General features: G+C 45.4%; 1 protein-coding gene across 4 annotated transcripts in view; it reads left to right on the top strand.

Moving 5' to 3' along the window:
* Positions 1-20,254, top strand: part of SF3B3 (splicing factor 3b subunit 3) — a 33,470-nt gene that overhangs the window by 11,167 nt on the left and 2,049 nt on the right. For all 4 annotated transcript variants that reach the window (XM_081016878.1, XM_081016879.1, XM_081016880.1 and 1 more), the window contains exons 11-24: positions 556-628; positions 6,475-6,626; positions 7,438-7,593; positions 8,023-8,178; positions 9,585-9,728; positions 10,321-10,443; positions 11,154-11,308; positions 12,246-12,420; positions 12,925-13,130; positions 15,273-15,429; positions 16,231-16,356; positions 17,246-17,458; positions 18,140-18,238; positions 19,350-19,493. In XM_081016878.1, coding sequence (XP_080873004.1) covers positions 556-628; positions 6,475-6,626; positions 7,438-7,593; positions 8,023-8,178; positions 9,585-9,728; positions 10,321-10,443; positions 11,154-11,308; positions 12,246-12,420; positions 12,925-13,130; positions 15,273-15,429; positions 16,231-16,356; positions 17,246-17,458; positions 18,140-18,238; positions 19,350-19,493 — 2,079 coding nt within the window. The remainder of the gene's footprint in view (positions 1-555; positions 629-6,474; positions 6,627-7,437; positions 7,594-8,022; positions 8,179-9,584; positions 9,729-10,320; positions 10,444-11,153; positions 11,309-12,245; positions 12,421-12,924; positions 13,131-15,272; positions 15,430-16,230; positions 16,357-17,245; positions 17,459-18,139; positions 18,239-19,349; positions 19,494-20,254) is intronic.

The following is a 20,254-nucleotide window of genomic DNA, read 5'->3' as shown; positions in this document are numbered from 1 at the left end:
GCAGGACATGAAGAGCAAAGCCATTCTAGATCTTCCTCTTGGGTGAAACCTTTTTTATTAGATGAGAATGGATTCACTGGTGTATTCTGAAGCTGAGTAGAGCTAGAAGAGGCATAGGCAAACACTGCCCTCCAGATGTTTTGAGACTACAATTCCCATCATCCCTGACCACTGGTCCTGTTAGCTAGGTATGATGGGAGTTGTAGTCCCAAAACATCTGGAGGGCCGAGTTTGTCTATGCCTGGGCTAGAATGTCAGCCTAACTGATCTCACAGTTTGTTTGGATTTTAGAGCCAGGTGGGTGAATCACCTTTGCTGCACTGTGAGAATATCATAAGAAGTCATAAATAGCATGTGCATTGGGGATTTTGGAGAAATATACTGAGCTAGATTTTCCAGTGGTTGGGTTCAGTGTAAAGCATTTTTATAGTGGTTGAAGGACGGAATAATTCTTTTGTTTTCTCCTGTGTAATAGTAATAACTAGGTCCTTTTTATTTGGTGGAGAAAAGCTCTGTTTTAAGCTTTTTAGCATTAATAAATATGTCTTTCTCTAGGTATCTGAAATGGCCGTCTCAGAGTTGCCTGGTAACCCCAATGCTGTATGGACAGTGAGGAGGCATGTTGAAGGTAGGAGTTCTTCTGTGATGCAAATGCAGCGGTAAATGACGCATTTAATTTCATTGTTCATCTACAAGTCACCTTTCTTGGTTCAGCTGTCTTTGCCTGGAGAGCATCTACCGCCTCAGGATTATGACTTTCATTCTTAAACTGGAGTAAGCACAAATGTTGCGTGAAAATTGCACATACAAGCTAGGAGAGAAAATCTGCCTGTTTGTAGGTTTTTAGGAGCCCCTCCCTGCTGAGAGCAGGAGCACTGACAGTGCTGTTGCTCCTCTTGCTATGGATGTGGTGCATTCTGTTCAGTGCTCTCTTGGCAGTGTTGCCTTTAAGCTCACTGTCGTGGCCTTTCTTGGTGTCTCTTAGTATATGATCATGATCATTACCACTCATGGTGTTCCTTCAGCCTCCACCCCCGCCTTTCACTGAAATTGTCTTTGCCATACAGCCTTTGGTATCTTATGTGCTACTACACCTTCTGTGTATTCCTGGAATCTCTGCTGGCGCAATGAACCTGGGCGGCTGTCCTGGGACATTCTGTCTTGGGGTGTATTATTGCAATAGAACCTGACCTGTCTGTGGAAGAAGAAGAGGCCTTAATGCACAATCCTAGGTTTATGGTGGTAACATGATTATTTTGCTCAAAAGCTCCATGTGCAGCACAGTTATGACTCTTTATACTACATCATTTGCTTAATCATGAAAGAGTATTGTGCTTTTTTGGAATTAGGGGAAGTTGTAATGCCCTTCCCTGAAGGCATGTCTGAGAAATAACCAGGTACTCCTCTTGACTTGCTTTTGCCATTTGCTGAAGGCCCTTGTTCCTCATTTTGTGTGTGTGTGTGTGTGTGTGTTTGTTTTTGTTCATCTATTAATCCGTCCTCTGTGATGGAGTAAAAAGTGTATATGGTCTTCAGACAGGACATCGTGCTGTTCTCAGCTGTCCAGCTAGCACAGAACTCTGGAAAGCCAGGACCTGTTTTGATCAGCCTTTGTGTATTTTCAGCAGTTCAAGATTTGCTCTGAAAATGCTTTCCTGACCTGCAAGGGTTGCTTGTCATTCACATGGCTGGTGGTCAGAAAAAAAAAAATGCCCCTGTGAGACTTTTCCCAGACAGCAGCTGGTTTTTCATGGAGTGAAACTTAGAATCTTAGAGTTGGAAGGGACCCAAGGGCCATCTAGTCTAACCCCCTGCAATGTAGGAATCTCAGCTAAAGCATCCATGACAGATGGCCATCCAACTTGTTCCATGTGTGAAAATAAATTTATTATATGTGGACTTCAGTGCCTCATAAATGTTTGGGTGACCCAAGTGAGTCCCAGCTCTCACATTACAGTGTAGTTGAGTAGAATACATTGGTCAGGAGGAGAGCTTTACTGGTTCAGTTTTGTATCATGCACAAGGTTGTTTGATGCACTTAGTATTTATTAATGGCTCCCTCTAACCAGGTGTGTGCCAGTTTTCACCATGTAATGTGTTAATGCAGTGGCTTGGTGTCCAAAAAATGCCAAGCTATGGTTTCTTAAACCATGGTTGGGTTGTACCCTGCCCAGTGGCTTAACTATGGTTTGTTTACTGCCAACAAACCACAATTTGAAGCTGTGGGTTCTTGTTGGCTTTGGAGCCTTGTTTAGTTTTTAATTATGGCTTGCCATTATGTATGAATCCACCACATTTCCTCAATTACTGTTTCTTTGGTCGCCTCACCACCTCCTCAGTAAGCTACTAAGCTACAAAGACATGCGGCAAGATCAGCTTGAAAAGAAACCAAACTTGGGAAAAGAAAGCCATGGTTTGTTTTATTATCTGTGGTACAACTTGTGCCATATACATGGTCAAACAAGCAATGGCTTCACTTTCTGTTCAAACCAGGCCAGTAGTACAAAACTGACTTGGTCATAATGTGGTAATCCTGCCTGTGTCTGGCTTGTGCTTCTAAATTCTGCATTCTCTCATGTTACATGTGTACCATATGAACCCCTTCCAAGCAAAAACTAACCTTGGCTGGTATGTGGTTCCTGCTACTACCAATACCAAGCCTTCTTTTTTCTTCCACAGGTGGCTGGTGGTGGAGGTGCTGATCCCCTCCCACAGGTGTGTACCTACAGCCAGGGGCTGTAACTGGAGGGGGGGAGGAAGAGGCACAACCTTGAGGCTCTTTTTAAATTACTTTTCTTGCAAACACCTCTTTCAGCAAACTATGTAAGAAGTCAGTATCCAAGTACCATCTGAGTCCTCAGCCCTCTCCTGAGCTGGGATAAGAACTGGCTTTTACTGTCCAATTGCTTTCCACATCCTTGGGGTCTTTCTCAAGATAAAGTTAAGCTGCACATGCCTGTAACTATAAGGAACTGCCATCTGTTCTTGCCCACTGGTCCTGGGCACTCCAGTATTTGAATGGGGGTGGTGAGACCAAGTTCACGTTTAGAGATGTTAAAGTCTAGATATTCATTATACCATATCCTTCTACACCCCAGAGTTATGGGTTTAGTGACTGTTGTTCCTTACCAGAGTTCCCACTCTGGGTACAAAATGAACAATACAGGCAGCTGTCTCTGATGCACTGTTGACATATGATGGACCTTGTCTTCTCACTCACCCTGTTGGCCTCACCTTGCTCTGTGCTGAGAAGGAGAAAAGAGGTGCTGCTTGCCTGTCTTGATTCCTCTCTGTCTTGACTTCTTTCCCCTGCCTTTCACAGGAAGTTGGTGGTGGTGTTATCATTTCACTGCTGCTCACAGAATGACTTACAAGACAATTTAAATACAGCAGTTTATGCAGCAGTTAAAATCCATGTGCAAAGTTAAGAGGCATGAGATCACGGGCATAATCTGCAACTTTTAAACAGCGATCTTCAAGTACTGCTGTGATCACTCCCTCCCTCACTCAAAACTTTGCTGATGCTGTCTTTTATGGAGCAGCCAGACACTGGGCATAAGTTTCATTGAATTTTTCCAAGAGAGTTTGGGCTAGGAAAGCCATGTATGCACTTTATTAGATCTAACACATTACTTCTGCAACCAGAAGAAAGGAATCTCAACAAAAAATAATGTTTGTGAATGAATTCCTAGTGCTAATGAAACTGTTAACAATCTAGTCCATGATGAACTTCTGACTATTCGGACACTATGATTTTCCAAAAAATGGATTTGTTTCTTGTGTTTAAAAGGGGTAAATTGAATTGTGTAGATAAAAAGAGTGGGGGAAGCAGGGATGAAGCTTCGTGGGAACCCTGATAGTTGTCCAGGAATGCCCTCTTCCCCAAAAGCTAGCATCTGTCGGGTGCCAGCAGACTGAGGACAGAGGGGGTGTTTTGTGAATAAGGAAGCCTTGCTGCCTGTGTTGCTGAACCCTGTGGATCCATTACAGTCAAGTCCAGCTTATGACATGGGTGAATCAGAACACCTGAGTGTCTTGATCTGGAACTGTGTTAGGAGTCTGTGGAGGACTTGGGTGGCGGCTTTAGGCTTTATTGTGACAGAGAGGAGCACATGTCATGGACTTCTGCACTGAGGTGGGAGTGAGTTCCACTCAGGTCAGCAAGTAAAAGTGTGAATGGCTTTGCTTTTGCCAACCTTAGGGCCCTCTCATCTGTTTTGGACCATCAGCTTTCCCCAGCAGAGCTGATGGGAGCTGCAATCCAAAACAGCTGGATAGGCACCAGTTTGGTGAAGGCTATACAGTAAGCCTGGAATTTATGCGGGGTGTGTGTGTTTACAATCTGGGGATAGCACCGAAAGTCAAAATCACATATAGTCAAAACACGTTGGAGGATATTGTGAAAGTGCCCCCCCTCCGATGCCTGCCCCCCCCCTAATTTATTTGCCAAGCACATAAAGCTGAATTCGCACAAATTAAATATATGTAAGTTACAAGTATACTGTGTCTAGTTTCTGAAGCTGAACTAATTAGAGCCCTCCTATATGAGTTGCTCAGTTGCTTGTTCCTTTGCCTGTTGCCTCCACAGGATTGGCTGTGAGCTTGGTGGGCCAGTCCGCTGTTGGTATTTAATTCTTTAGAATGGCTGTTTTCCATATCTGAGTTCTTTGAAGCTGCTGGTCTACAGATGAAAAGAAATACGCAGCTTAAGATCCTGATTTGTGTGCTGCCCCTGTAAAAGGCCAAGCTGGAGAGTGCTTAACTTGGCAAGCATAGGTGACAGGAACACTGAAGCAGCCCTGTATCCATTCAGACCATTGGGCCACTGGCTCAGTATTTTCTACCCTAACTGGCCGTGTCCCTGCAGGGCTTTTGGGGGGGGTATTTGCAGCACTACTAGGGATTGCACCAGCAGGGGAAATGTTTTCTGCTATAGTGGTAATTTCTAAATGGTTTCATTGGCAGAGTGAATGTGAGGAAACTGAACAGTGAAGTGTTTGTTAAAATGTTACATATTTATTTGTTTATTATTAAATTTGTTAGTCACTTTATATTTCCCAAGGCAACCCAAAGCGACTTACAGCCAATTACAATTCATATTAACGTATCTATGCATTGTCTAAATCCTTTGTAATCTCTGGCACTATATTTAAAACATGTGAATAAGCTATTTTGTTTCTATGGATAGAAGACAACTGGAAAGTGTTCATATACCCATTTCCAAGCTGAGTGGACACTATGTTAGTTAACATTACAGTCTCTTCTTCAGCCCCAATTTTTTTTTTTTACTTCAGTTGAATCCATGTTGCCCCCCGGTATCTCCATCCTTGGCAGTATTGCTGTTTAATTCTTCCTTTTTGCCCCCATTCATTTCAATAAAACTGCAGCCAAATTCTTTCCCTTCTGCCCCTTGAACAAGAAATCCCCTTGGTCTTTTTGCTGGTAACGAAACCGGACTTGCTACTTAGCATCTGTTGTGGAAGCCTGAACTCTAGGGAGGACAACTGCTTGACCTGGAGTTCCTGTAGGGCTCCATTGTGGGAAGATGCAAAGAGATGAGCATCTTGATGCAAAAGTGGGGATCTTGCCACCATGGGCATATCTCTTTCTAGTGGCTTCTAATCTTGCATTTTGATGGTTCAATGCAATTTATACCTGTGAAGCCATAGAAGTTTCTCTAGCTCTGCAAAAGCCTGCTCTGACTCGGATTCCTCAATCTGGCGCTTAATAGATCAGTGGCATTCTGGGTTTATTTCTTTCTGGAATGTGGAAAGAAGGTGTGTGACTTCTTACTATTAACTTCTGGTGGAAAGATCTAAAAGCTGTGAGAGGTTGCTAACCATTTGTTCTCTGAGCTTCTATCTGCTTCATTAGTTCATTGTTTTCATAATACTGTTTTGTTATCCCTCCTGCCAACTCCATTTTTTTTATAAAAGAACTAAATTAGCTGCATCTCATATGTTTTAGTTAAGTTACATTGTCTGGGTTGGTGTATTTTATTAACCTGTGGGATTTATTTTGATCTGCATCACAATTTTTGTTTTACAGATATGCTGTGTTCGTGTGTGTAATTTAGAGAGAGCAAATGAGAATAAACTGTTTTGTTGGCTGGCTGCAGGCATAAACGTCTTGTCTGATCATTTTCTTGTGGTTAGGAGGAGAGAAAAACTGTTTTTACTCCAGTTGTACACTGACCCAGATGTGATTATGATATAAATGGGAGGGGGAGGCTCTCAAAGAAGGTCCACACTTCTCGCACAGCTGTAGCTTCCTTGTGCCTTGAGTGTTCTTCTCCTTTTACCACGGTCCAAGTGTCTGAAGGCCATGCTGCCCCCTGTCATGAACTTGTGTGTGATAGTGATGATGGAAATAACTGTAGTCTTTTTGAAGAGTTTCTGTTGTCCATAGTTGTTCTACAAACCTCTTTCTTGACCTTCTAAATATTGGCACCTGTCTTCTTTCTTCTGTAATTAGATGAATTTGATGCCTATATCATTGTGTCCTTCGTCAATGCCACCCTGGTACTGTCTATCGGAGAAACTGTAGAGGAGGTTACAGACTCAGGATTCCTTGGTACTACGCCCACCTTGTCTTGCTCATTGTTGGGAGATGATGCTTTGGTGCAGGTAAGGGGGCTTTTACCTCTTCGTGTTCTGCTTGCCTTTTACAGCCAGGCCCCTTGGCCTTCTCAAGAGATGCAAGGAGAGAGGGTTTGGTTGTGGTGCTCTCCTGGCATGGATGGGGTGGTGGTAGCTAATTTAATAGCTGTGACCTGCAAACTGGCTAGAGGATAAGGTCACCTTTAAGGTTGGGAAAGGGTTGCTTCCAGAGCCTTTCAAAGTAAGATTCCCTTGGTGTTCCGCTCTTACTAAAAACATTTAGTCTTCTACTGCATTATTTTAACTGGTTGCATAGACTAATATTCCCTGTGATTTTTGTTTTGTTTTGTTTTAAAGGTAGATAGGAGCTTGTGGAATCTTAATCATTTACCTTGGTGGCACTTTTCAAGTTGCTGTTTGTTGACCTTGCCCTCTCTCAGCTAGATATAATGAGAGCGCTTGATGGTGAACAGCAGAAATTAGTTGTGTGAATGAGATAAAGATTATAGATCACTTTGCAAACTAAAAAGCTGTATAGGTAGGCATGGAAATCTTGCCACGTGCTTGTGGCAAATGGGCTACAGATGAGCAGGCTTAGTAAGCTTTTGTAAACCAGATAAGAGGTGCTGGTTCTTCTACTTCCCTTGTTGACCTCTGGTGTGTCCAAATGACAGTAAAAAACTGTATGTGAGCAAGCAGTTTAGGAAAAAATTAAAAAAAGGCTAGGCTGATAACTTCTGTGAACTGACTTGCAAGACTAGCTTAATAATGGAAAGAACAGCAAAGGCAGTTCCTGTCAGATGGACTCACACAGCATCTTATTTCTGTATTTGTTTAGGTTTATCCTGATGGCATCCGGCACATCAGAGCAGATAAAAGAGTTAATGAGTGGAAAACACCAGGGAAGAAAACCATCGTCAAATGTGCTGTGAATCAGAGACAAGTGGTGATCGCACTGACAGGGGGAGAGCTGGTCTACTTTGAGATGGACCCGGTACGTGAGCTTAGCTGGAGGGAGGTGTGGCTTTCATGAGGGTTTGCAGACTAGGCTTGCAGTGGAAACAAATGAGAACTGCACCACAGCATTATTGGGCTCCTTATGTCACATTCCTTCATTTCAGGGGTTCTTGTGCAGGATAACATTCAGGTGATTTGTGCCATTTGGGTGGGGTGGGTGTTTAGGGGTTGCTTTGGTGGGCCGTTGCAGAGACTGGCATATTTTTTAAGACCAGCTTATCTCTGATAAACTTGGTGTTCTTCAAAGTGCTCCAGGCTTCCTACCTCAAAAGGTCAAACAAGCAAGGTCACCTGTCATCATACATGGTTCAAAGAATTTATTGCACAGCTCTTGATCTGAAATGAGTCTGGTTCTGCTAATCCAGGTGTGACTTCCTTCCTCCATTGTGCCTTTTTTCCACACCAGTCAGGACAGCTGAATGAATACACAGAGAGGAAGGAGATGTCTGCTGACGTGGTGTGCATGAGCTTGGCCAACGTTCCCCCAGGAGAGCAGCGCTCCCGGTTCCTTGCTGTTGGGCTGGTGGACAACACTGTGCGCATCATTTCCCTCGACCCCTCTGTAAGTGCTTCCTGAGAGTCGCTTGCCTGTAGCTAAGCCTTTGCTGACCCGAATTAAAGTATTGTAACCAAAACTGCCCCCCTCCAAAAAAAACTGAGTGAGAGGAAGTTCCAGGGGTGGTTAGCAGGGCTTTCCTTTCTTTGGATGTGAGAATGCACTAGACTGACTTTGGTTTGTTATCTAATACGAAAGGAGAGCATATTGGAAGCAAGCAGACTCATAAAGTGGGCAATACAACTTCTGGTGCTTTGTCAGAAACCCAAAGACATGGCTTACTCCTCCAGTACCCCAATATGTCTTCCAGTTTTAGCTGACTCCAGCTGAACTCTAGCATGCTCTTTTCCAAACCCAAACTGCAGTTGCTTTCTCTCCCCTCCCCTTCTTTTTTTGATACCCCTGCGTTCAGGCATTCCAAAGGGCTTGATGCCAGTAAGGAGCATCAAGCCTCTGGTCATGCTTCAGTGGCCATATAATAGGTCAATTCACAATAATCAAGGTGTATGTTGTACATGAGCTTTCTCCAACCTGGTGACTTTCAGATGGTTTGAACTACAGCTCACCCCAGCCCTAGCCAGTTTGGCTGAGGATTATGGGAGTTGTATTCCAAACTTTTGGAAGATACTGGGTTGCCTAAAAGAAGGCCAGAGCTAAAAATGATTCTTTAAAGACTTCCTCAGATGAAATGAATCCTCCCACAGATTGCTCCAAATGGAGAAACACTTTGAGCAGGTTGGCATAATCAACATTGCCATGTGCTTCTTCAGTCTTATCTCTTCAGAGTGCTGGGGTGTGTGGTTGAATGCCCTCCTACATAGAAAATTGGCAGGTCAGCCTAGTCTTCTCCTTCAAATGTGCCAGGCATTTTTGTACAAAGGAGAATCCAGCCATTTACAGTTCCTCACCTGATGTCTGAATAATAATAATAATAATAAATTTTATTTATATCCCGCCCTCCCCAGCCGAAGCCAGGCTCAGGGCGGCTAACAACAATAAAATAATACAACATTCTAAAATCATTTCATTATAAAATTAATTCAAATCAAATTGATGGCAACCATTGGGCTAGAGTTCTGTGAGGATTGCCAAAGGAGAGAGTCAGGCAGTGCCCTGGCCAAAGGCCTGGTGAAACAGCTCTGTCTTGCAGGTCCTGTGGAAAGATGTCAAGTCCCACAGGGCCCTAGTCTCTTGTGACAGAGCATTCCACCAGATCGGAGCCGCAGCCGAAAAAGCCCTGGCTCTAGTTGAGGCCAGCCTAACCTCTCTGTGGCCTGGGACCTTCAAGATGTTTTGTTTAATAGTAATAAATTTTATTATTCAGGGTTCAGGGTAGCAACAAAGACCTTATGTGTTATGCTTTGTTCTTTCTCTCTGCTTTAGTAATGGTGTCTTCCTTCTCCATCCCTTAGGACTGTCTTCAGCCGCTGAGTATGCAAGCTCTCCCTGCCCAACCAGAATCACTGTGCATTGTGGAAATGGGTGGAGCTGAGAAGCAAGATGAGCTGGGAGAGCGGGGCTCGATTGGCTTCTTGTACCTGAACATTGGCTTGCAGGTGAGCAGTTACTGCCCAGAACCTTTGCTAGATCCTTGATATATGGGATTGGACCAGGTCTTGCTGCATTTGACTGGACTGTGTGGGAAGCCATATTCTTGAGTTCGTACAACCCTATAGAGACGCATTCCACACACCCTCCCAGAAGGGAGCACTGCGTCCCTCCTGCCACCTTCTTCACTCTTCCAGAGCTCCCGAGGAACGGAGCCCTCTCCCGCTTGATTAAGGCAGACTCTAATCCCATTGTGAAGGATACCTTCTGTCTGCCAGGGAGGAGGGTGGAAGTGTTAGAGCTCATCTTCCAGCAGGTCACGGGTCTTTGTATTTAGTTGGGAAGTGGGAGTAGCCTACACTTTAAGCTGTTTCACAAAAAAGCCTTTTCTTAGTTTGTTAAAGGAGGAAACAGCACCTTTGTAGCAGTGTTGTGCTTAATTTTGTACATGCCAGAGAGAACCTGGAAATAGTAAGACTTCTGGAGTCAGGAGCTGAAGATACATTGGTATTCTGAGTTCATCTGGTGCCTCTTTTTCTCTCTGCCTTCCCTTGTCCCTCTCCCCCCACCTTGCTTTGCTCATCTGCCCTTGTAACCCAGAACGGTGTACTTCTCCGAACTGTCCTTGATCCAGTTACTGGTGACCTCTCTGACACAAGGACCAGGTATCTGGGCTCGCGCCCTGTGAAGCTCTTCCGAGTCCGGATGCAAGGCCAAGAAGCGGTGAGTGAGCGGGGAATCAGAGGAGTGCACTCATGAAAAGCTGAAGGGGGAGGAGCAAAAACTTCAGGAGGACTGTGAATGTGGTGACTAAGATCTTTTAGAAATTTGGGGTGGGATGAGTTCACAACTAAATTCCTTGTTTACCGTCTGGTACAGAGGGAAAATACATGCTATTGGATGGGGAGGGTGAGTGAGGGAGAAAACAAGAGTGTTGATGAGGCCAGGGGAAAGGAAATATCTTGGCCTTCTTCTGGGTCCTGCTCATTTTAGCTGCTTGTGGGAAAGGGAGGGGGACATTAAAGAAGGAGGAAGTACTCAATGTCCTTTGTTTACCTGGCTCTTGCTGCTGTAGTCATTGCACCTGATTTACAGAGTGCAAGGTGTTTTTGAAAGTTGGTGATAAAGTAGCCAGGCTTGTGGCCTTCAGGATCATATTGTTGTAGAGCTGGAAGGGACCCTGTGGGTCATCTAGTCCAACACTGTGCAATGCAGGAATCTCAGTTTGGCCCCCTCACAACTTCTCTTATGCTGCTGGCTTGGGGACTCCTAGAGCCTGTAATTAGTTCTGCCCTGCCCTGCCAACAGAGCCTTTGATTGTGGACTGCTAGGAGGAGAAGGCAGCCAGCTGGGTTCCCAGAGGTGTGAGCTGCTCTGTCCCATTTGCTGTTCTCTCCCTGAATTTTCTCTCTCTTCTTTTCTTCCTGCTCCAGGTGCTGGCCATGTCAAGCCGTTCTTGGCTGAGTTACTCCTATCAGTCCCGCTTCCACTTAACACCCCTCTCATATGAAACGTTGGAGTTTGCCTCTGGCTTTGCTTCCGAGCAGTGTCCAGAGGGCATAGTAGCCATCTCAACAAACACACTGAGGTTCGTATCAAAATGCCAGCGGTGGGAAAGGAAACAAATAATGGAACCTGTTTGCCTTCTCTCTTGGCACACAGGACCGTCTGTCTGTCTTGCTTGTCTGTCCCAAGCTCCTTCCTGCACAAAGCAGGGGCAGCTGGTGCCCAAAAGGGTTGCCCTGAATGCCTCCTTTCTACATGACCTTGCATGGGTAAGGTGGCTTACCCACTCTGCATTGAGTAGCTTGATCTGGCCTCCTTCCTAGTTGCTCAATATGGGAGGGAGAGCTGTACATGGCAGCCACCCACCCCCTGCAACCCACCCGAAGCATGACTGGTTGTTGGGAGGAGATTATTCCTTGGTGGTAGCCAGTCTGTGGAGTGTTCACTTCAGAGGCTGCTCTACTTTTTCACAAAGCATCAGGTGGTTCTGAAATAGCAGCCATGTTGGTTTTGTTGTAGGTCTACTTGATCTCTCTTCAGGGGCAGGAGGCAGCTGTCTCTCCTGATCTTGAATACTAAAGGAGGTTGCCTGGCATGCTGATATCCACAGGCTTTCCTGCATGAAGCTCCATAGACTACAAAGTACTGTGAACTGGGTGTCGGGTGGCCATTGTAAATAAGCCTGCAAAAGTAACTAGTCTCTAGCCATCATGCAAGTGCAGGTGAATATACAACACTCTTCCTTCCACTAAGCAGACTGAAGGAGGAGGGGCACAAGGACCCTTTCCTCCTGTGCCTTTCACTCACACACTCATGGAGCTCCCCATCACTGATGGCTACCAGGCAAGTTGTCAGTTTTCAGGTTGAAAATGTCCTGCGTCTGCTTGATGGAAGGTAGTTCATGCCATAGATGCCGGCCCACCAGGGAGGCTCCATTGTTCGGCTTGGATGTCCTTTTAGTTCCTTTAAGGTGGCTCACTGGGATAATCTTAATGTCTGCAACTTTTTGGCTCCCACAGGATTTTGGCCCTGGAGAAGCTTGGAGCTGTCTTCAACCAGGTTGCCTTCCCGTTGCAGTACACTCCTAGGAAGTTTGTCATCCACCCTGAGAGCAACAACCTAATCATCATTGAGACGGACCACAATGCTTATACTGAGGCCACTAAAGCCCAAAGGAAGCAGCAGATGGCGGAGGTAACATGCCTGGCTTCTGCCGGGGGCCCAGCTCTCACCAAAGAAGGGCAGGGACAGGATTCTATGAGCTGGAGCTTCTTTTGAGGCTGCTGCACTTGGTGGGGAAGTTGTTGCAACACAATGCAGAGCAGTGACCACTTTCCTTTCTAGAGAGGAGGCTAGTCTGCTTTTGTAACCCATGGAAAAGCTCACTTATTTTCTGCACCTCAGTTAGGACTGCCTAATCATCATAATCACAAGAAGCAGTGATGGCCACCAACTTTGATGGCTTTAAAAGAGCATTAAACAAACTCATGGAGTAGTAGATTATCAGTTGCCTACTAACCATGATGACTATATTCTGTCTCTATTGCCAAAAGCAGCATGCCTCTAAATGCCAGTTGTTGGGAATGACTTAGGTCCTGCTTGGGCTTCCAAGAGGCATCTGCTTTGGCCACTGTGAGAACAGGATGCTGCACTAGAGATAGGCATTACAGTCCTTTTTTGCCCCCTTGTGCTTTGCAGGAAATGGTGGAAGCTGCAGGGGAAGATGAGAGGGAACTAGCTGCAGAGATGGCAGCAGCGTTTCTGAACGAGAACCTTCCTGAGTCCATCTTTGGTGCCCCAAAGGCAGGAAATGGACAATGGGCGTCTGTTGTCCGGGTGATGAACCCCATCCAAGGAAACACTTTAGATCTAGTCCAGCTGGAGCAAAATGAAGCTGCCTTCAGGTAAGGAACAGTGTGCACCTCTGAAGCAAGTTACCCTTTTGAATGCTGCCCTTTCTGCTAAATAATGGAAATACTCTTTATACTGGGTCATACTTTGGGCATACTTGAAGTACACCAGTCAAACCAAATATTTACTTATGCTATTGTTGCCAGATGACTCTAGGATCTAATTAAATAAAGCAAAAATGTGGTCTACCTGAAGTTGTTTGGGGTCTTGAGACCAATGCTTGGCAGTCATTTACCATGATCTGCTCAGCTGACAATGGCCCTAATTACCGTAATTTTCGCTCCAAAACACGCACTTTTTTGCTCCTAGAAAGTAAGGGGAAATGCCTTTGCGTGTTACGGAGCGAATGCACTGGATCGGAGTCAGTCAAGCAAAGCGGGAGTCGCTTGCAGGGCTCTGCACGGCTCTCGCTTTGCTTGCTTTACAGCCAGGAGGAGGGGCTCTCTGAAAGTAAGCAAAGCGAGAGCCGCTTACACGCTCTACGAGGCTCTCGCTTTGCTTGCTTTAAAGCGACCTACGGCTCGGAGGAGCCGGGGAGGAGGGAGGGAAGGAGAGCCATGGCAGCAAAGCGGGCAACAGCCGCTTACACGGGAGGAGGGACAGACGGGAGCCATAGCGAGCTGGGAGGAGGCAGGCGGCTCGAAGCCAGCAGGCGCTTTTAAAGTAGCCAGCAACAGCTGCTGCAGCCTCAGCTAGCAAAGGTCCGCGCGCTCTCTAAACGGAGCAATGAGGCTGCAGAGGGACAGCAGGGCACAGGAGGGCTTGGATCAGGAAGGATAAAATTTAAGCAACCAGCAGCAAAAAACAACAACAACCTGGAGCTCTCAGCAAGGAGCGCGGTGAAAACCAGGAAGTAAAAAAAAGGCTGGGGAGGGCACAGGATGAGGGAGAGGGGAAAAATAGGCAAATCCCCCTGCTTCTCAGCTGTTTACAGGCAGGATAGATTTGAGCACTGTCTGGGTCCTAGTGCCCCTATCGCTTTTTTGTGCTCCATTCTATTGCTGCTGGCTGCTTATCACTGATACCAGTAGCCACGTGTACAAACAAAGTAGAAGGCTGCAAGGAGGGGCGCTTTTACACAGCTAATGGCGAATCCCTGCAATCCAAGTCCTCCTCACTTGCTCAAATCTATTCTGCCTCAAAACAAGGAGTGGAAGGAACAGGCTGGAAACTGTTAAATGGAAAAAACCCCAGGCACAGGGCAAATACCTTAAGTATACCTTTAAAGCAACAGTGCTCTTTTCCTCCCCACTCAGCTCCCCGAAAAGCTCCTTCTACACACACCCCACACATGCTCCTTGTCCTTGAGTGCTTTTCCTTCCTCCCCACTTAAAACGTGGTTACAAAGCACGGATCCACATGGATCCTCAGGATTTTTGCACTGGGTCACCCCAAATTCACCATCGGATCACATAGCATGTCCATGGCTACAGCCTGCACCAAAACACACACACGCACCCACTGTTTCATGGGGCCGCAGTGGCGCAAAAACGTGGTTACAAAGCATGGATCCACATGGATCCTCAGGATTTTTGCACTGGGCTACCCCAAACTCACTGTCAGATCACCTGTGACCACAGCATGAACCACAAAAATCATACATCCACTGTTTCATTTAGAATATTTTTTTCTTGTTTTCCTCCTCTAAAAACTACGTGCGTGTTACGGTCAGATGCTTGTTATAGAGCGAAAAATACGGTAAATCTCATTCAGTTTGCCTATTGCCAGACAGAGGGCCTTCTCAGTAGTGGCACCCAACCTGTGGAACGCCTTCCCATCAGATGTCAAGAAAATAAGCAACTATCCTATTTTTAAAAGACATCTGAAGGCAGCCCTGTTTAGGGAAGTTTTTAATATTTAATGCTGTATTGTTTTTAATACTCGATTGGGAGCCACCCAGAGTGGCTGGGGAAACTCAGCCAGATGGGTGGGGTATAAATAATAAATTATTATTATTATTATTATTGCATTTCTATGCTGCCTTAGCACAAGCAAATGGTACAACATACTTTTCACTGCTGCCTTCCCCCAAAGAGTTCTCTCTTGCTCTTTGTTGCTGTGAAGCAACTGCTTCTTTTGCCTTCCCAGTCTTCCCTTGTCTTGTCAAGTAACGTTATCGTTCTGGCTCTCTACAGTGTGGCAGTGTGCCGATTTGCCAATGGTGGTGACGACTGGCATGTTCTAGTGGGCGTAGCCAAGGACCTTATCCTGAACCCACGCTCTGTGGCTGGAGGCTTTGTCTACACCTATAAGTTGATAAACAGTGGGGAGAAGCTTGAGTTCTTGCACAAGGTGAGAATTCCCTCCACAAGTGGGTTGGAGGGGGAGGAATCTGGGAAGATGAACATGGATGGGGCTTGCCATGAGGTTGCTAAAATGTACTGATGAGACCCAACTCTTTGGGATGGAAATCTCTTGGTTGGGAACAGAAGACCATCACTGTTAGTAACTACTCCACAAATGGTTTTCCTTCTGTCCACAAACAGCAGCCAGATCAAAAATCACATTGGATTTTGCCTGTGATTGCCATGCAAAATGTATGCACATTGCTTGCTGCCAGGGAAATTTGAGCAATTATAATAATGATGTGACAGTTGCAGTTATCTAATGGACATTTGAAGCAAAACAAGCATAGACCTGTGAATGGGTCATTTATAGGTGATCTGATTTGAGCTTTTGCAGCACCTGATGGTGGTTGCTGAATACTTTGGCTTCTGCTGGCGTGGAGAAAACCAACAAAGTACAGAGCACTGTAAAAGTTGAATTCTCCCTCCTTGTTGATACCTAGCAGCCTGGACCTGAGTGGAGGCACGTTCTTTTGTTGGGCAGGAGCTGGACTAGGAGACCCCTTCCTAGAGGCAGTTTGTCCTCGTTGGCTTGCAGTGTCAATCTCTTCCCCAGTAGATGCAAATGGGTATTTGATTCAAGTGAGCCCCAAAACTCACTGGAGGTGGATCTGTATCCTTTGCCATGGCTGAAACTTGCCCATCCTTGTAGTCGTGGGGCGTCATCTATGCAGTGAGGGTACTATTAATGATCTTTGTTTGGTCTTCTTGACAAAGGCTTCTTCTCTTTCATTTCCTTTCTGTTCAGACCCCAGTAGAGGAGGTACCAGCTGCTATTGCCCCCTTCCAAGGCAGAGTGCTCATTGGCGTGGGGAAACTCTTGCGGGTATATGACTTGGGCAAGAAGAAGCTGCTCCGGAAGTGTGAGAATAAGGTATTTAGAACATTGTGTGTGTGTTTGTGTGCACAGATCTCCTGGAAGCTGCATTTCCTAAGGCAGACATACCCTGTTGCTTTTAACAAATTTGGTTGAAACCTTTGAACTTTTTTCAAGTTGCAGGGAAACATTCTCTTGCCCAGAGCTTTGGCTTCCTTCAAATTGCTTAAGGGGCAAGTCTTCAGGGCTGTTTACACCCTTATTATATTTCACTGGATAGATAATCATTTTCTTTCCCTTGGGAATAGAATTGAGAATCTGAGGCTCAAAGGTGTGGTCTTGTGTTTATGAAGCTATGGCCTGTGGTTCACATAAGGTGATAGTTGAAAGTTTTGGATTTTTTCATAGTCGTTCCTGACACCAACTTTATAATGGTGTAGTGAAGCATCTGCACAAAAGGGCACAGTGCAGCCTGGAGCCCTCCAAATGTTTTGGACTGCAACTCTCATCAGCTTCTGGCAGCGTGGCCAGTGGTCAAGGATGATGGGATTTGTAGTCCCAAACACCTGGCAGGTGCTGGGTTATAGAAAGTAGAAATAGGAAGATTTTCATATTTCACATATTTGCTTTTCCCTTGTTTGTTTGGCCTTCTGAGTATTTCTAGAATCAAGAGAGCTACCTAGAATGATGTTAGCACTGGTTCTCGGTGCACATTCAGATATAGAAAGTGATCACAGATAAGCAATGTCCCACCTCCCCTTTTCTCTCTTAGTTTTAGAAGGCTACAGCTGTTGCACTATAAATGATCATAGCCTTGCAGAGAGATGCCAGTGATGTTCAGATTTCATGTGCATAGTGGCTTAGGAAGGGATTTGGGAGCTTGCCTTGAACAGCCTCCCTTTTTTTGCCTTTTGAACTGCTTTTCTGAATTGCTGTCGCTTCCCAGCACATTGCCAACTACATCTGTGGGATCCAGACCATTGGGCACCGAGTGATTGTCTCAGATGTCCAGGAGAGCTTCATCTGGGTGCGCTACAAGAGGAACGAGAACCAGCTGATCATTTTTGCAGATGACACCCACCCCCGCTGGGTCACCACTGCCTGCCTCCTCGACTATGACACAGTGGCTGGGGCTGACAAGTTTGGCAACATCTGTGTGGTGAGTCAGCCTGAAGGCAGCCAGGAAACTCCTGGGGCTCATTTGAGAACTGTCCTGCTATTTTGATTCCCTGATGCGGGAGACGCAGTGAAACCCCTGCCTTTTGCTTTTGCTAAGCACCATTTAGCTGGTGGCCCGTGAGACCTTTCTCCCACACTCACACGCTGCTGTCATGGGCGGTGGCAACTTCCTCTGGACTCTTCTGCCAAAGTGCACACCTTGTGACTGTTCTGTTAATGGAGATATATGCTTTGTTGCTCTCCTTTTGTGGCCTGGATTACACACCACAGTCAGCCCACAGCTAAAAACAGGCTGCGGATTTATGTGGTTGTGTTGGTGCATGCTGCTGAAAAGTTCTTGCTCTGCTCCTCTCCTGCTGCTGCTGCTGCTGCTGCTGCTGCGACGGCTTGTTGTGACTTCCAGATCTCATCCTGTTGGTTTGTTTGCTTCCAACAAGCACAGGCAATGAGTCAAGAACAAACCTTGGTTAACTCTCATGGTTTGTTGGGGGAGAAACATGCTGTGAACCCAGGTTGGGGCACTCACTGTGGTTTGATGTGACAATCAGAGTGTTTGCTTGTTTGGGCTTTTCTGAATTCATGCTTACAACACCTTCTAGTTATTCCCATTTGCCACTGAGGCCACGCGTGAGTTTGACTCTCTTGATGCCTCCTCCTGTAGGTGCGGCTGCCGCCCAACACAAATGATGAGGTAGATGAGGACCCAACTGGAAACAAGGCGTTGTGGGATAGAGGCCTTCTTAATGGGGCTTCTCAAAAGGTAACTTTGGTGTAGGGAAGGAGGTGCTTCCTCAGGTGAGAAACTGGAGGCTCTTTCTAGTTCTCTGGTTATTTATTAACTTCATTACCTGCCTTTTTCTGGAACCAGCAACTTCCTTTTTAAGAATATATAAATCTATGCATAAATCTACTGATAAAAAACATGTTACGGTGAATTGGTTTTTAAAAGCCAGAGTATCCGTATGGAATTAATAACATGTCTGTCTGCCGGTTGAAGCCTGAAAGGGCTTTTGAAATTAACTTCTGTGTCTACATAAATGCAATGTGGAGCAGAGTTAAACCCCTGCATAGAGTGAAATTGTACTCCTGTGGTCAAGCAGGTGCCTTTGGAGCTTTGTAATTAGGGTTGTTTGTAGTTGTTTTTTTTGTGCACAAAGGAATAGAGATTTTTTAAAAGTTCACAGAAAAATCTCTTCCGTGTTCTTGAAATGCTGTAACATGATACAGGCAAAACTTTTGTGATTTCCCCCTACTCTGTTTTGAGGTTCCTGGGGATAGGAGGGACAGTTTTCCTTTCCAATAGGGGAACATTGGACCCCTGTTAGTTAAATGAAACTTGAAACAGTATGGGGGAGAAACAACCCAGGACAACTGACCCCATGTAATTGTTGAGCCAGTATAGGGAGTATGAAGTGATTCAGGTTTGCTTAATTTGTTATTTTATTTGCAATGTCTTCTGGGGTTCATAGCACCCCTGTTACTGTAGGAGAGGTAACCCTCCTACACAATTTTATTTTTTACACTTAGCTAGCAGGAAGTAAATTTTAAGACATATTTCAACAGTCATCCTGTTTTAGGGGGGGATAATTTAATTGACACTGCATTTTAGAAATGTGAAATACAGTCCTAATGAAATACTGTGCTCATAATGGAAGGGGTCCAGTGTACTCCAGTAGCCTAATAGCACCTCCTTCCCCAAGCATTACACACAGGAAATCACTGTTGCAAGTTTGCATTATAAGTGTGTTTAGAAATGTCCTCACCAACCACTGGAAGTGATAAATGTAGGTTTTCTTTGATGAAAATGAGATTGTCTGATTTAATGCATTATCTTAGGTCACCTGCTGAACTCTTGCTTGTCTTCCTTTCAGGCAGAGGTGATTATGAACTACCATGTAGGGGAAACAGTCCTCTCCCTGCAGAAGACGACTCTAATCCCCGGAGGCTCTGAATCTCTTGTCTACACGACCTTATCTGGGGGCATTGGCATTCTGGTCCCATTTACGTCACATGAGGTAGGAAGTTCTTGTATGATGAAAATATTAAGAGTTGTTCATCTACATAGTGCAGCAGGAGCACTTAATGCCCTGCAGTAGTGACAGTGAGTTATGGGAGGATGGAAGACAAAGTTGAAAGGGTGGGGAAGCTATGCCACTCCCTGCCCACAGTTGGCCTCTTGGCTCTTCCTTGTGTGGATGAGAAATGGATCTGCTTTAATGCACGTACTGAGCTTGGCTGCTGTTGGACCTCCTGAGCTGCCTATGGCTCTCTTTGCTCTCTGTATGTCTCCCCCCTCCCCAATGCATACACTGATACCTGGCAATAGAATGTACTCTAAAAACCTTTGCTGACACAGGTGACACCCACATTTGCCAGTTGGCTCTGCCCATGAGGCATGACTGAAATTTTATCGCATGACAGAATGAAGCAGAGCTAAAAAGGACTCAGGGAAATTTTGGCATTTGGTTGCCCAAGGTACAAATGGGCTGGGCTACTTGTTAGAAGCATCTGTCCAAGGAAAGGACTGGGTGACATATTTTACAGGAATGTATGGCCCCCGCTCTGACTCACCCTCACAAGTTTACTATACTCAGTTATTATAACTGCCAGAATGGCCAGACATCACCCCCCAATCAGATTAAGAGGCTAATCATAAGCCAACTAGCCAATAAAGGTCCAGGAGAAGACATGAGCCCAGTAGAGATTTATAAGATAAATCTCTGGATTTCTGGTCCCCATTTTTGCAAAACTGTTTTCATATATTAACAGCTCAGGT

The sequence above is a fragment of the Podarcis pityusensis genome (genome assembly GCF_964106645.2).
Source record: "Podarcis pityusensis genome assembly, chromosome: 8".
In the NCBI taxonomy this organism is placed as follows: Eukaryota; Metazoa; Chordata; class Lepidosauria; order Squamata; family Lacertidae; genus Podarcis; species Podarcis pityusensis.
The sequence above is the reverse complement of the archived record's forward strand: the minus strand, read 5'-3'. Positions and strand labels throughout refer to the sequence as shown.